The sequence below is a fragment of the Lepidochelys kempii genome, chromosome 3 (genome assembly GCF_965140285.1).
Source record: "Lepidochelys kempii isolate rLepKem1 chromosome 3, rLepKem1.hap1, whole genome shotgun sequence".
Lineage (NCBI taxonomy): Eukaryota > Metazoa > Chordata > Testudines > Cheloniidae > Lepidochelys > Lepidochelys kempii.
This window is the reverse complement of record NC_136382.1, coordinates 52,930,639-52,948,251: the sequence shown is the minus strand read 5'-3', so window position 1 is coordinate 52,948,251 and position 17,613 is coordinate 52,930,639. Positions and strand designations below refer to the sequence as shown.

Sequence of the window (17,613 nt, the reverse complement as noted above, 5' to 3'; positions counted from 1 at the left end):
TAGCAAATTGCATTTGTTAGCACCACAGCTAGCAGCCTGTGTTCAGCAGCTCATTAATATTTTGTGGGCTGTGGGAGTGGATTGCCTATATAGCACATCTCTAGCTTGTTTTGTTCACAGTTAAATTAAACCCTTAATATGATACAGACAGAAATGGCTGAAAGTGAAACTAAGTTCTACATTACATGGAGACGTGGGCGAAGCGTAACTGAATTAATAATGGTTTATGTGCAGCTGTCTAGGTTTTTTGAGGTTCATAATGTTGGTTAGCCAGCTGTGTGTCTTATTCTGAAGCAATCGGGTTCAATGATCTTTTCACCTTTTGGCTTCAGTTTCAAAGCGAGTTTCATACTGTCTGCTCACTTCATTCTCCAGAGAGCTGATTTTCTTTGAAAGAGATAAAGTATAAATAATACTACTGTTAGCTTCTTGACATAAATGGGCAGAAAAGTAATGGCTTTGTGTGTGTATTTTAATCTAATGGGATGTGACATGTGATTATTATAAAACCAGAGAACAAAATCCTAAATCTTGAAGTGGGAAAGCTATAGCAGAACTTGCCAAAATAGCTTTCGTTTTATAAATTAAAATGAATGATGTTACAGAAGTCCAAGTATTGTAGTACTGCAGCTGAGAAAACTCTTTGGTGGCTTGACAGCTTTTGTCTGCCTGTTTGCCATTTCCAGCTGCTTGCTGCCTTGTGTGATGCAGGCTGGTAACTGTTTCGTGTACTCTCTGTGTGTATAGCTATAGCCAAAGGTGAAAGTAAGCCGGTACGCCCCGGTACTGCGTACCGGAAAGAGCCGGTGCGCCGTACCGGGGTAGATCAGTTTCCCCAGGCACAATTTAAAGGGTCTGCAGCTCCCAGCAGTGGCTGGGTAGTGGCAGTGGGGCTGGGGCGGCAATTTAAAGGGCTCGGGTGGTAGTGGCGACCGATCTCTGGGCCCTTTAAATCATCCCCGGAGCCCTGCCATCACTTCCCCAGGGCTTTGGCAGGCTCCGGGGACTATTTAAAGGGCCTGGGGTGGTAGTGGCGGCTAGAGCTCCATTCCCGGAACCCTGCTGCCAGAGCCCTGGGGAAGCAGCGGCGGGGCTCCGGGGATGATTTAAAGGGCCCAGGGCTCCAGCCATTACCGCCCCGGGCCCTTTAAATTGCCGCCCCAGCCCCACCGCCACTACCCCAGGGCTCAGGCAGTGGGGCTCCAGCCGTTACCACCCAGGGCCCTTTAAACTGCCGCCAGAGCCCCCGGCTGCCACTGTTACCCAGGAGAGGGGGAAGGAGGCACTTCCCAGTACAGGGTGGGCCGGGGCTGGCTCTGACCTCCCCCAGACCCACCCCTTCTGCCCAAGGCCCCGCCCCTTCCGGGGACCAGAGCCGGCCCCAGCCCAGCCCCGTACCGATAAGTCTCTAGACTTACTTTCACCCTTGGCTATAGCCTACGCTAAATATCGTGTTAGTGAAATACATTGGGCTTGTATGTTTTTTCTATCTAAAAGTGATCAGGGCCCTAATAGGTTAATTCCTCCTCACACTCCCAGGAGTCTATAACAGCTAAAACTTCAGGCCTTTACTCAACAGTCCATTAAGAATGATCTTAAGTGCTTTGCTGAAGAAGGATTGACTTAAGCACATTCTTAAATGCTTTGCTGAAATGGAACCTCGGATAATTACCACACCCTCCCCCGCCAATTTCACAGATTGTTAACTTATGTTCTCTAAAGGGCAAGCACTACAGAGCAACATAGTCATAAAAAAGAGCTGATCAGAACATTTAAAAAAAACAATTCCACAAAAACAAACCATTTTTTTAAATTTGTTTTACATTTTGCAGGGTTTGAAATGGAACATTTTTTTTTTCTTTTTCACAACATGTTGAATTTCTGAGCTTTTCTTCTTACTCCCTTTCTTCACCCCTTCTTACTACTTTGCTTTTGAGTGAAATCAAATGATTGTGTCTATTTTATTTTATTTTAATTTCAGTTTTGAATGTCATGAATGTTACATGAATTTCACTTTATAAATATCATTTCAGATTTGGAATTTGTCAAACTTTACACTTGACCCTGAATGTCTTTTGGGTTACTTGCTCTCATTTTTGAGTAGATTGTTCTATCCTTCGTATAACTGCCTACCTCACAGAATAAGCCTTAAAGGAAAAAATAAAATCAACATCTCACAGTATAATCAAGCATAGCCTTCCTGTTTTATCTGTGTCATTCAGATATTTATGTTTTCCTCCAATCCCTTTATATCAGCCTTGCAAATTTGAAACAAAATTTTACCACACCAAGTACAAAAATATACTTGTCCATATTTGGAAGATGATAGAAAAATATTATTTTACACAGACATAAAAAAGAAATTACTCCCTGTGGTCCAGTGGGCATGTACACTTCCATACAAATGTGAATATTTAAGTAGGACTAGTAGAAGTTTTCCTGTCTGAACTGTGTTGGATGGAAAAAAATGAGGTTTTGGGTATGCATTTTTCTTTTTCACAAAAAGTCTGCTTTCTCTGGGAATATCAACGTTTGTCAAAAAGCTAAAAACAAAAATTGGACTTTTGGCTATAAAAGTTGTCATGCTTTTTAAAGATGAAATTTTACTTGGAAAAATGACAATTTTCTGCCACTTTCATTAACATTTTCCTTTAAATAAAACCCTATTTTTTCAAACAGCTCTATCATTAAGATTAAATTAATTAAAGATCAGATTCATCCCAATGAAGCAGGCCAGCACAAAGCTAAAGGACCATGCTAACTGGGTTTTAAACTGGGTCTAGAACATGTGTTGATCCTATGCATGGAGCTGAATTTCACCATAACTAAAATACAACTTTTTAACGCAATATCAGCTCCAGAAATATACTATATTTGAGTACAGAGCAGCATTTTTTCATGGTAGTATTTCGTTTGTGAACTTTTTGCATGAATAGTTTTTAACTTGGTAACTCACTTTAAGAAAATCATTGGTGTTTGCTATCTGATTTCTCAGTAAATTAGGTTAGAGTATAGTAACACCTTTGGTTACTGATATCCTCTGAATGACTGAAACTTTTGCCTGGGTGTGGGAGAATATTCTTAGATTTTTTTCCCACATACTTAAGCCAAAGATTTTGCATTTTTATCATCTGCTCTGCTTCTGACGATGCAAAAGTGCAGCACAATTTTAAAGGGTGGGGTGGGGGGGAGTGAGGAAGAGTGGTGCAAAGCTGAGAGAAGTACTAGAGTTTCCAGAAAGTAGTTTAATGTTGCATATTTTGCAGTGATGCTTATCAGGTAGATTCCCTCCCCCTCCCCCCCCCTAGTTTTTATGAAGTTTTCCCTTCATTTTACTTCTGGTAAATAACATATGGAAAATGCATTTTGAAACCCCATTTACACAGAGTTACAATTTCTGTGTTTACATTGTAACATTCTTTTATGGCTTTTTCCTGACCCAGGTAGAGCTGACAGTCCTGTTGTTAGCTGAACCCTGGCACTCCATGATTTGGGTGCTTCTCTCTTCTCTAGGTGGCTTTACCAAGTGGCAGTTGCTAATGCTGTTACTTCTTAGTGCTGATAAAGCCTTAATCAGCTAATGGAATGATCCTAAGAGCTGCTTCAGAGAGACTGGAGAGCATTGTTATTATTTACTATTTGTATGATCATAGAGCTTAAGACAGCTAGGTGCTGTACAAACACAGAGACTTATTCTGTAAAGCATGGAACACTTTTCCAGTCAATAGGAGGTGAGGGCTCTTGGATCCTTACAAGATTAAGTCCTTAGGTTCTAGTCAATATTCCACTGTTTTTTTTGACTGTTTAAAACCTTAAATATTTTATTCTGTAAACTATTTGTCCCGGTTTGATATTTTATTTATTAAGAATCTGTTCATCATCCCTAACATTTTTTAGGGGGAAATAAACAATCTTTTTGGATTTTTACCCAGGAGTGTTCTGTGAGATGGAAATTGATGAGTGTGGTTCCAATCCATGTAAACACGGAGGAACATGCATTGATTCCATAGGCCATTTTAAGTGTACCTGCCTCATGGGTAAGTCATTCCAGATAAATTGTACTTCTTTAGTAACACCAATATTAAATGAGAAAATTTAATTTAATTTAATTCACCTATTTAAATTCTCTTTCAATCATTTCCTTATATAGAAGTGGCCACACAGCTTGACTTAATACATCGTTATACAATGCATAATTTTTTGCAGACTCTCCTTTCATGCTTTGTTTGAAGTGTCCTTTTCGAAACATAAAATGGTCCAATTACTCCTAGAGTTATGTTAACTACTAGCGTCATGGCTAGCCCCAATGTCAATGTATGTGAATAAACTGTGATTAAAAATTTTCTCTTTGTATGGTATAGGATTTGAAGGTGAAAAATGTGAACTGGATATCGATGCCTGCTTATTCTACAATATAAGCTGCACCTCAGAGGAACTGTGTGTGGACAGACCTCATGGACTTAATTATACATGTTTGTTACCATGTATTGAAAATATAGAGGTAAGATAAAGTAATATGTTCACCCCAATACTTTATGAAAATAAAATATTATAAAACCACAATCAAGTAATGGTAGTTGAAAATATTATAAATTTATAAAAAAAAAAAACATAGAAATTCTCATTGTAAGTACTAAGAACCTGCATGTATAGGATTGAATTAAATTTGGTTCACATTCAGAGTATCTCAAAATATTTTATGAAGTAATGAGTTATATAATAGTAATGCAATGACTGTTCAGGCAAATATATTATCCATTATGAACCCAGAAATCACTCCCAAACACTTAAGGTATTAGAATCCATTGTTGTTATGTGAGGAAATGCTTCCCAGGGGAAGAGAGTAATCCCCAATTCATATTCAAAAAGTACAATGGAATCCTATGCATCTGTTTGGACAATGAATGTGTGGAAGAAGCCTCAGTTCAGCATGGTAGCCAAATGATCATACTACCGTTGCCCCCGCACTCCAGTGCTAGTATTAGCCGTCAGACTGATTCCACGTGTAGAAATTGTATTCAGGATCATTTGGTCCAGAGGCTAGAGTGCTACACATTGAGTTAGACAATATAAAGAAACCATGACCATGTACATGGTATGTACAGGTATGTACATGGTATGTACAAGACCATGTAAATACCTGCAAGATATACTGATCTGACTTTAAAGGCTCAGCAGTCAATTGAATTGGTGTAAATTATGACAGAATTTCTTCTCTTTTTTTTTTTTTCCTTTCTGTACTACAGGACAACTGTATATTTACTTGGCTATTTTCAATACCATTACAAACTCTGTTGTAAAAATGACTCAACCCATTTCTAAAGAAAGATGTGATGAGATCTTGAAACTGTTTACTCATATGAGTAGTCCATTCAATAGAACTATTTGTGTGACTAAAATTTATTCACATAACAAAGAGCTGCAGTCCTGGGCCCTTATTTTCAATTTTTAGGATATTTTATTGGAGGAAATAAAATTCTATTGTATTTTTCATAATGATATTTATTTGAAAAACAATGTTTGTGTCCTAGTCATTTCAAACAGCTGCCCAGACATGATAACCTGTGCTTAAAAAGATTTGATGTAGTCAATTATTTTACTGAAATATACTTACCACAAAAATATACTGTACAAAGCAGGCAATGCATTTACAAAGAAGCAATCAACATTTATTTTACCTTGAAGTCCATGGGTACCACATTCACCAATGAATATGAAATATAACACAGAAATACTTACTGCCTTAAAGGTTTAAATTTAAATTGTTCAGCATCTGGTAAATTTTAATATTTTTATGATTTAAAGTGCTATACTGAGTGCAAATTTACTGTACCTTGCATAACACTATAATGATGCAATAATCATTATGACTAGTTAGGATGGGAAGTGATGATGTGCCAAGGATGCTGATGGGAGCTACTAAAACATTTTATTGTAATATTTCCTTAAAAGCCTTAAGACATATCTAATTTATTCATACAAACATTACAGAGACAGTCATAAATTTATGTGGACTGTATATATATATTGTATGAGGCATTTAATTTGGTCATAATGTAATAAACTACTGTTTTCTCTAAGGTGAAAGAAAACAGAAATAAAAAGAAAGTATGAGATACATTTTCTTTTTGCTCAACTCCTTAGTGCAGAGATCGGTAAATTAATATCATTTGCTTCATGAAAATGACTTAAAAAACTCTGAACGGTCTTTGGTGTAGTGTTAGTAATATTGTAAGTGATGCTACAATTTCCATTAAGGAATTAAATTAAATAATTTCTTAAACATTTAAAGCCATTATTTCTTTTTGTAGGTATGAATGAAATTATATATATATATATATATATATATATATATATATATATATATATATATAGTGGCAAATTGCCGGCACTACTATGATTGGTCTTGCGCTTTCTCTTCTGGGGGTGCGGGGGGGTTTCAGGGCACCATTTCTTGCCCCTGAACTGGGGTATTAACTGCCCCACTAGTGTCCTAGAGGAGGGGAGTGGAAAGGGAGGGACCTGGGCCCGCCCTCTACTCCGGGTCCCAGCCCAGGGGCCCTAGGGATAACGGTAAACCAACTAGCTTATGCTCAAATAAATTTTAAGGTGCCACACATCCTCCTTTTCTTTTTGCGGATACAGACTAACACGGCTGCTACTCTGAAACCTGTCATTTTTGAGTTATAAGTGGGGAAAAAGAATGGTTTTCAAAAACTAAAACCCACCCATTTTTCAAAAAATGGCTTTTCTGATTTATCTCAGACTTGTCCCCCATACAAATAATTCTTCTGTGGGCAGAATGTTTATTACTGGTGATGTATGAGCCAGAAATAACATGGCTTGGCTTTTAGATTCCTGGTTGGCTTTGCAGGTCTGACATTTAGAAAAAAGCTATACTTGCAATGTAAGCAAAACAAATTTGATCTGGTTTCAATGAGACACGGTCAATGGGTGTAGATTTTTTTGTTTCAATTTAGGAGCCACTTTTCAAAGTAGAACTACATTTTTTTGTTTAAAGTATGAACTAATTATAAACCCTAAAGTCTAAATATGTTCAAACATGGTATTCACCTTCTGTAGTACACTGGGCTGCTACAAGGACTGTTGTGGTTATAAAAGATTAACAATTTATACTTTCAAATTGTGTGGGATTTTAGCTTGGGCCATTCTACCCCAGAGAAGGTTGGTATTTTAGTGCTATTATACAATACTCGTACAGACATGGAACCTTAACATTCTACCTGCCCTGACTATCATTTATGGGGATTACGTAATCCACCTTTGCGGGGACAGATATCCTCTGAATAACAGGTGGAATTTTAAAACTTCAGGACTGTAGTTTGAGACACACTTTAGGATGAAGTATCAGGGGGTAGCTGTGTTAGTCTGTATCCACAAAAACAACAAGGATTCCGGTGGCACCTTAAAGACTAACAGTTTTATTTGGGCATGAGCTTTCATTGGTAAAAAAACACTTCTTCAGATGCATGAAGTGAAAATTACAGATGCAGGCATTATATACTGACACATGAAGAGAAGTTACCTCTCAAGTGGAGAAACAGTGTTGACAGGGCCAAATCAATCATGGTGAATGTAGTCCACTCCCAGTAATTGATGAGGAGGTGTCAATTCCAGGAGAGGCAAAGCTGCTTTTGTAATGAGTCAGCCACTCCCAGTCCCTATTCAAACCCAAAGGGTGTTAAATTTGCAAATGAATTTTACTTCTGCAGTTCTGCAAATTTAGGATGAAAATCTCTGAATAAAGGTAGTAGCTCAGTCAGTTTTCATTGTAGGCATAAGTTTTAGACACCGCCAGCAACCACTATAACTTTCTGGAAAAAAGGTATTTTCTGTATATTTCTATACATTGTCATGACATACTGAGTTTATAATCCAAGACCATTTCTCAATTTGAGGATGGATATTTATTTCATTGTCTGGGATCAGAGGTAAAAGACAGCAAAAAGGTAAACATTTGTTTCATTTCTTGAAGAAAAAAACAAACAGAATCCTGCTTTCTACCCGTTATGTTTCCCATGAGTCCTGAAGAGAATATCGTCACTTGCCAACTAGGGCAAATTAACGGATCATTTTCACTTTATGGCATTTTTTGGTTGCCCTGCCTACAACTATGAGATTGGCTTTGCAGTGATAATGCATGAGATAATCTGCAATAATATGATTAGGGTTTACTATAAAAAGGGACAATATTGTTTATTAAAATTGTAACAGGAAGCCAGGCAAAGTGGACTGGGAAATTTCCTGGCAGAAACTGGACAGTGAAGCAGAGACAGAGAGAGAGAGTTGTGTAGGGAATCACACTGTTTCTTTATTGTAAGAAATGTTCTTGTTCAGTTTTAGAGAAAAGTAACTGCCTGTATTTCTTTATCATTATCACATAACAAGGCATTTAAAAAAAACCTTTATTTTTGATATACAAGCCTTGGGAAGTTTCTGGTATTGGGGGAATGAGGAAAGGTGGCTCATCAAATGATCTCACTCTTATCAAGGGCAGATTTTGATACCCTTACTTATACTTAATAGTATTTTACTCCACAAGTAGTCTAATGGGTACTACTGAGTGTAAGAATATCAGAATTTAGTTTTAATTTGCAAAATGAAAGGGTTAGAAAACCATTTGTATAGAGGTCTTTTTGTGATTTGAATAGTATCTTAACAATTTGAATAGTATCTTAACAATTCCTTCTAAAATTATTTCTGTTTCTATCCAAACTGGAGTATAATAATCTAAGGCAGTGGTGGGCAACCTGTGGCCAATGGGCTGCTACTTCCCGCAGCTCCCATTGGCCGGGAACGGCAAACCACGGCCACTGGGAGCTGTGGGTAGCCGTGCCTAGCCGTGCCTGGGGACGGTCAATGCAAACACTGTCTTGCGGCCTGCCAGCAGATTACCCTGATGGGCTGCGTGCAGGCCGCAGGTTGCCCACTGCTGATATAAGGACTTGTCTGCACTGCCCTGCAGTGCAGGCTACAGGAGTATGGATTGCATAGTGCACCAAAATGTTTCACTGAACTATTCTGTGTGGGTGCTGATGGTGTGAACTAAAAGGTAGCTTGCTTCCATTAACATAGTCCTTTTTCAAACAGGACTATGTTAACGTGTAGTCCTGTTTGAAAGAGGACTGTGTTTATGCGAACTATGCACTTTTTATTTCATACCAGCAATTAGAATGCAACATTTATGTGCACTCTGCAATTCATACCCCTTTACTCAGTTTCAGTTGTGATCTCAGTCCTGATTTAAATCTAACTGAAGAACAACTTTCCTAACAACCCCTCCCCCACCCTTCAATCCTCTTTTTTTAGTTCCTATGGAAAGTAAAGCCACACCCAGAGGAACAGGTGACTCAGGGAACTGGTCATGGAATCTGGAGCCTTTCACTTCTAGGTAACTGGTTGGAATCCAGCCCAGGTTGGTAGTCACCAAAAGACATTGCCATATGATAACCCTTGGGAAATAAGCCCAGTCTAGTTCCCAGTGTCACCAGGCAGCCACATCACAAAAAACACCACTGTAACTGGCATTGACTTGGACTCCCTTCTGAAACTGCCTCTGAGGGTGCAAGAGCTGACAGGGCATGAAGCCTTGACTCCCCTCTAGGGAGACCATAGACATATATTCCAATGGAACAATGAAAGTGTCAGCTGATATGGAGAGGTACGCAACTGCGGAAAACATATCCCATTCCCCCAATCGCCCAGATGGGCCTAGACTCTGGAACTCACTGCCAAAGAATGAAGAATGAGGAACATACAAAAGCCAGTAGGAGAACACTTCAATCTTCCTGGACACTCAATAACAGATTTTAAAATAGCCATTCTTCAACAAAAAAAAAAACCTTTAAAAACAGACTTCAGAGAGAAACTGCAGAGGTACAATTCATTTGCAAATTTAACACCATCAATTTGGGTTTGAATAGGGACTGGGATTGGCTGACTCACTACAAAAGCAATTTTCCCTCTCTTGATATTGACAGCTCCTCATCAATTATTGGGAGGTGGATCACATCCACCCTGACTGAATTGGCCTTCAACATTAGTTCTCCACTTGTAAGGTAACTCCCTTCTCTTCATGTGCCAATATATATTTATGCCTGTATCTGTAATTTTAAAAAAAAAAATCTGTTCGTCTTCAAGGTGCCATCGGAATTCTTGTTGAAGCCGTATCTAATCTAGAACATTGAAGCAGGTTGCTAGAATAGATTATTAGTACAAGTGGGTCAGTGTACCCATACTAGCTTAATGGAGCCTCTCACATACAGAAAGTTACTCATGTGAGTAAGTGTTTGTAGGCTAGGGGCTTATGGATCATGTGATTGTTAAATGAACATTAAAGGGAGGTTGCCAGTTGTCAAGGTAGGCTCATTTGAACAATATACATTTAATACAGTAAAATGCAAGGTCATATATCTAGAAATAAAGAATTTAGGTCACATGTACTGGAGGGTAATTGCCCTGGAATGCAGTGAGAATAAATAGGACTTAGGGGTTATTGAAAGTACCAGCTGAACATAAGTTCCAAGGGTAATGCTGTAGCTAAGAGGACAAATGTGATCCTTGGTTGTAAGAGCAGGGGAGTATAGAGCAGGAGTAGGGAAGTGGTATTATTACCTTTAGATAAAGCCATTCATGGATACTGTATTCAGTTCTATGGCCAGTCCACGCTTCAGCAAGGATTTTGCCAGAGTGGAAACGGTTCAGGAAAGAGCTACAAGAATTATTTGAAAAGTGGGAAACCTGCTTTATAGTAAGAGACTAAAAGAGCTCAATCGATTTAGTTTATCCAAGAGAAGCGTTAAGAGATGGCTTGCTCATGGTCTGCAAGTACCTAAATGGGGAATAGATTCCTGATACTAGTCAGCTCTTCATTTGAACAGAAAAAGGCAGTACACAACCTAATAGCTAGATGAAGTTACTCAAATTCGGACTAGAAATAAGGTGCACATTTTTAATTGTGCCCCCTTAGCTACAATACCACACTGGGAGCTCAGGTTCAGTTGGAATTTGCAATGATCCTAACTCCTTTTCATTGTCAGTGGATTCCAAGATAACCACTGAACAACTCACCTAGGGACATCATGGACTCGCCATCATTTGGAGTCTTTAAATCAAAATTAGATATTTCTGAAAGGTCTGCTTTATCTCAAACAGAGTTTACAGGCTTGATGCAGGAATCACTGAGTGAAAGTGTCTGGCCTGGTATATGCAGGAGATCAGACTAGCTGATCATAATAGTACCTTTTGGCCTTAAGGTTTTGGACTCTATAATTGGTGAGGAAGCACGCTTGCACACATATATACTATACTCATAATGCTGCTGTTATCTCTGATCAAATATAGAGAAACACCAGTGGGTAGACTAGCCTCATAAAGGTATATTGGGGATATAAAGACCTCATATTTTGTTTTATTCCTAAATTCAAACGTACTCTGCTTTTCTTAACATTTTATTTATAATTTCCTGATGCATGATTCAATAATGAACTTTGAAATCAAGGAAAACATTTTATATGAGATCCAATAACAAAGGGAGTGGGAGAGAGCATTTAGAGACTTGAAAATTTAGCAAAACCTCAGGAAATACCCAGACAAAATAAAAGGGCAAGATATATACATTTATATATAAAAGGGAAAAGATATTTCCATAACTGTAAAGAGGGCTTGATTCTACCGACTTTATTCAAGCTGAGTAGTTCCATCCATCAAGAGTAGTCACATTGAGAAATGAGCCCAGCATAATTCCAGTATTTAACACTAATAGCATAGCAAAAAGATCCAATTTTAAGGTCAGTTTAAAACTTAATCAAAGACAAATTAATATAGCGAATTTCCGGCAAGAATTTTTATTGCTACAAACCTTGATAACATTTTAAATGGATTCAGACTCAATCAAACTGAGATACATAGATCATTGGCAGAGCCCAATTCACCATTTTCTTTAGATGAAAATAGACTAGCAAGAAAAGCCTTAGTTTCATATTTTTTAAAAATAGTTTTTCCTATTTTTATGAAGGCTAAGTTTGCATGGAAGCTGAAAAGAGACCTTAAAACTTAAACACTGACAAGAAAAGAGGATACATTTCCTTCCTAGAGCTCAGGTGATCTTTGATACATTGGAAAATGAATGAACCTTTTTGTTTAAAGAAAAAAAAAGAGTATTTTTTCCCCAACAAGATTTATTCATCTTTTACAATCAGCAGATTGCAAAATGTGCTAGTCCTTGCCAACCCTGTAAAATATTTACTAAGCATCAGAACAGGTTCAGAACTATATACAGGATAGATTGAAGACACTAGCAGAATTTTAAAGGTTAGTCATAGAATCATAGAATCATAGAATCATAGAATATCAGGGTTGGAAGGGACCCCTGAAGGTCATCTAGTCCAACCCCCTGCTCGAAGCAGGACCAATTCCCAGTTAAATCATCCCAGCCAGGGCTTTGTCAAGCCTGACCTTAAAAACCTCTAAGGAAGGAGATTCTACCACCTCCCTAGGTAACGCATTCCAATGTTTCACCACCCTCTTAGTGAAAAAGTTTTTCCTAATATCCAATCTAAATCTCCCGCACTGCAACTTGAGACCATTACTCCTCGTTCTGTCATCTGCTACCATTGAGAACAGTCTAGAGCCATCCTCTTTGGCATAGTCATAGAATTATATTAATTCCTCTTCCTGACAACCCTTGGAAAATCCAGAATACACAAGTCATACAAACATTTTCCTTTAAGCATCACAAACCTGCATTTTCATTAAATAATACTGTAGGTGATATATTTGTATCTGCTAAGTTTTACTTGCCACTCAAAGCAGAGTATCCAACAACTAAGCACAAGAGAAATGTAGAAAGGTGCATGCAAGAAACTATTTCTGCTCTTAAGGTTCAGTGGAGTTGCCCTGGTTTAAGTAAGAGCAGATTTTGGTTCAAAAAGTCTTACGCATCTGTTTCAGTGCTTCTCCTTCTATGCCCCCAAAATTATGTTAATATGTTACATTTGTCAGTCTTCACATTGTAATGACCAGCTAAAGTAGGAATCCCTCAAATTGCCTATAGATCTTTCAACATTCAGTGGCTGGCTAGAGAATTAGTCTTCCTGACAAACTGTTCGATATTATGTCTATAGTGACTGGTGGCTTATTTTCTCAACAAAACCAGCAACTTCATTTTAAAGAGGGTTTACCATAGCAAGAAATGTCATGGCTATCTGAAAATTATATTACTACTTTGTTTTGTTTTGTTCTTTCAAAGATACATATATTTTAACCCCCCCCCCCCAAAAAAAAAACAATTAGAATTCTAAGTCCAAAAACAGATGAAATGTGATGTCCTTGTCTCATTCAGTCACATAGGGTTTTTTTTAATACCCATATTTTAGAACATAACAAATACTTATATTCTAAAGTGTGCCCTTTGTTCCTCATACAGCCTTTTGCTTCTTCTAGCTCAGTGGTTTCCAAGCTATGGTCTGAAGACCCCTGGGTACACAGACTACGTCTAAGATTTCCAACTTTTTGTTCAATATTTTTTAGGGGTCTGCAAATGAAAAAAAGGTTGAAAACCACTGTTCTAGCTAATCATTACCGAACCAGCAAAAATGTTCATATCTGCTGACTAGAGCTTTATTCTAAGTTAAATTATAGCTATGCTACAGGCTGCAATGCTTTTATTTTCTACATTTAACAGAATAGGCTATTTTATTATTTGTCATCTTACCTAAAATACGTGTGTTTATAACCAATTATAACAAACTGTATAGTTACACTGTATCATAACATTGTACACAACAATAGATTCAAATGTTGGCTTATCTTCATTGCACTTTATATTTTAATTCACTGAGATTTGTCTTTGACCATGTTGTGAGAGAAAACTGTCACACTCCCAGTTATTTCCAAAACAGTTTATTTAATCAAATTTCTTAGGTAAGGACAACCCGTAGAGATGAAACCCTCTTCTTGTTTGTGTGTAATTCTCACTTTTAGTCATGTGAAAATGGAGGTAGCTGCTTCCTTGATGAGGACAACAAGAGTTCTCAATGTGTCTGTGCTCCTGGATGGACTGGGCGAACGTGCCTGGAGAACATTAATGACTGTGAAGAGAACTGGTGCCAGCATGGAGCCACTTGTGAAGATGGAATCAATGAATACAGGTACTAACATGACACTTTAAGTGTATGCATAGAAGTTTGTGCAGGCTAAAGGCAAAGCTGAAATATTATTCCCTCCTGTTAAAATTAAAATGTGATTTGCTATTGCATTCCTGTCCTCCCTCAAATCTTAAAATGTCATGGGCACGAACTTGTAATAACTTCAAAAATATACTGTTCAGATTGAAATATTTCACAGTCTGGTCTCATAACTGTACATATCTTTACTTGACAGCAGGCTAAAAGAACTAAAATACATTCCCAGCTAAATGGTTCATCTTCACTTATAAAATGGTATATAACTTTAGGCCCATGAAGTGACAAATGCAGTAGCTTTTCGTATGAAAATATAAATAAAAATAACTAAATGGATAATTGAAATACTGAGTTATTGGTGGCCTCTACTTGAAGATGTTCAGACAAAACTGTCCAATGTGTTCTAGTTTCCTTGGTAAGCTGTAAACACACTACACATATTTTAAAACCAGGCTCAGTGAAATTAGGGAGAAAATAACTCTATGCACAGGCACTGTGCAGTTGTGCTTGTGAGCACTGAATTATTTTTCTGTCAGGAAAAGGTGTAAAATAATCTCTATATAATCTCTATTAATATTTTTTGAAGTTGTGGTTTTTATGCTACCTCCAGTTACAGTGAGCATATATAATTAATATGCTTTATAATTTATATTCTAAAGCTGATGATAGAAACTATTAAAACATCTGAAATAAAAATATGCTTGCTCTCTAGCACTGCTGTCCTAGAAGCCTCTAATAAAATATGTAACTTAAATAATAATTTACCCGCCCCCCAACTCATACAAAATTAGATAAGTATACCCTACCAAATACAGCTGGCTTTGGGGGGAGCATGAGAAAGGGGGAAGAATGGAAGATAATTTTTTTCACACAAAAAAAAAATCACAAAAATGCTTTTTTTCAAAAAAATTGGAATTTCAATTTTTTTCCGACTAACTTTAATATCAATTCGTTGTGCCCTCTTCAATTATTTAATAAATTTAAAGGGGGTAAATGTGTGATTGTATGTAGTTGGTAGGTAAAATATTCCACAGTTTTAGTGTGGCATACACAGGGTACTATGTAGACTGATGAACAGCTGTTGCATCTCAGACCTCTTACCTCAGGTGCCTTTTACACTGCTTTTGCTGCTGTAGTTTCCACTCTGGTTCTGCTCACACACATTCTTCAGCATGTAAATCACTCCCAGCTATATTGTGAGAGTGCTGCAGTCAGCCACTCTGGAATTACGTGACAGGGTGACACCAGTACATTCCCAGTCCCAGATTTTTCCCCAGAAATGTGCGTCTGGTACTGTTCAGCCTTCTCCTGGACAATACAAGTTCATATAAAGTCTGTTATTTCATTAACAGAAATACACAGATCCTGTTATCCCAAATGGATTTTCCCAAACACTTCAATTCAAACACATTTATTTAGATAAAACAATACAAAAAGTTTATTAACTACAAAGAGATAGATGGTGAGTGAACACAAGTAATGAGGCATAAAAGTCAGACTTGGTTACAAGAAAAATAAAGATAAAATGCAACTAATGCCTAGCTTAACAAATAGGCTAAATTCAAAGCAAAGTCTCTCTAACCACATTTCAGAAGTTCTACTTGCTGAACTTCTATCAGTCAGGATCCCTCCCCCAGTCCAACACTGATTTCTTTGTTCCTCAGGTGTTGTGAATGCTCTGGATAGAGACACACAGAGAGAGAATTTGGGTTTTCTGTCCTTTCTTTTTCTAGTCCTCTCTCTCCTTTGAGAAGCTTCTCCAGCTGGGAACAGGGGAACAGGCAGTCTCCCTGGACAGGAACTCTATTCTGTTTCTTTGCTCTGATGGAGATTTTCACCCATGTCCCTTTTCCTTCCAAAGAATAGCCACTTAGCAGGTGATGGCCCATTTGACCTTGCTTACACCTGGCTGAGGTGTCAGCTTGCCCTTTGTCTCTGAGGAGCTGGTTTGGTTGCTCCCCAGACTTGGAACATGTCTTAGTAACACCATACAGTGGAATCTTATAACTTTGCATACAAAGTTGCCATACATATTTTACCAGGACAATGACGATCAGCAAATTATGAGTTTTCAAATGATACCTTAAACACATTCTTTGCACAGACATTATTACAATAGTGTGTAAGGGATGAATTCACAGGTACAGACTGTCACATGTGGATCTGTAGAACAGTAAACAATGATATTATATGCCTCTTGGCCATTTGCCCTACAACAATGCTAACAAGTCTCAAGGGACTGGATGGCTTTGGAAAATAGTAATGGGCTACAAGGTGTTTTGCATCTAGGTTACTGGTTTAAATCCAGTTCAGAGTCAAAACAAAAAAAAGAACATACTTATCATTTGCTGACTTCTCAGTCGTTAGAAGGAAAATGATGTTGTTGATCAAACCAGTTTCTGTGGAACAAGTACACACATCACTAAAACCATCAGCCCAACACTAACTGACTGCTTCAGCAGAGAGGCAAAAGCTTGATTTAACATAGTCCTCCAAAACAAGGTGGAGGCAGATTACAGAAACAGTGCATGGAAATTACAGTACAGTACAATCCTGCCATGTGCACAAGGATTTCTGTTTCTAGGTGGCAATCCAAGCATTCTTTATGAGAACTGCAATATTTCTCTTTCAAAAATTAATGGATTTCTCAGGAGTACATGTTCTCAGTAGGTAAAATAATGCAATTTGTCATTTTGCTTTCCCAATCTACCTTTGAAGCTAAAAGACTAGAACAAGAACTACTGAGTATAACTACTGGAGTTACACAACTTTTTAAATAGATTGTTGCAATTTGAATGTCAGTCATAGAGGAGGTATCACTTTTGATAAGGGATATGTCAAGAGCCTTATTTGATATAAACTAGTTTTAAGAACAGATAGCAACAAATTGTCAATGTGATTAATAGAGAGTTAGACGTGTAACTCTAATTAACAATCATACTATGATCAATTTTAAACCTAGTATATTAATTTTCAAAGATTACTTATCACTATGTTCTTCATGCATTAAGTTTGCACCTTGATTATTCTCTAGAATTCCACAAAATGTGAAATATCATACCAGATGGTGTATTTCATGTATGGACATTCAATTTAAAATATCTTATCAAATGTGTTTTTCCTAATTTAAAAAAATGAAATTCTTGTTAATCTTTGGCATGATGTGTCATATTGGGACTGCAGTGGGATCAGAAAGCTTGTAAAGCACTCAGGCTAGCTCCAAGCACCTTGTGATGCCCTTCTATCTGTCCCCTCTCCCAAACTGCTATTGGCCAGACCCGAGCTTTTTCCAAACAGCTAACAGGGATGGCAGAACCAGAATAGCTAAAGAAAAAGTTGGTTGAACTTGAACCAAAACTGATTTTTTTGTTTTGTTTTTTCCTGACAAAACAAAGAACAAACCAAAATA

General features: G+C 37.6%; 1 protein-coding gene across 1 annotated transcript in view; it reads left to right on the top strand.

Annotated features, from left to right (window-relative positions):
* Positions 1-14,178, top strand: part of EYS (EGF-like photoreceptor maintenance factor) — a 41,977-nt gene extending 27,799 nt beyond the window's left edge. Inside the window, exons 2-4 of the mRNA XM_078851962.1 lie at positions 3,933-4,037; positions 4,362-4,501; positions 14,005-14,178. Coding sequence (XP_078708088.1) covers positions 3,933-4,037; positions 4,362-4,501; positions 14,005-14,178 — 419 coding nt within the window. The remainder of the gene's footprint in view (positions 1-3,932; positions 4,038-4,361; positions 4,502-14,004) is intronic.
* Positions 14,179-17,613: the final 3,435 nt, after the last annotated feature.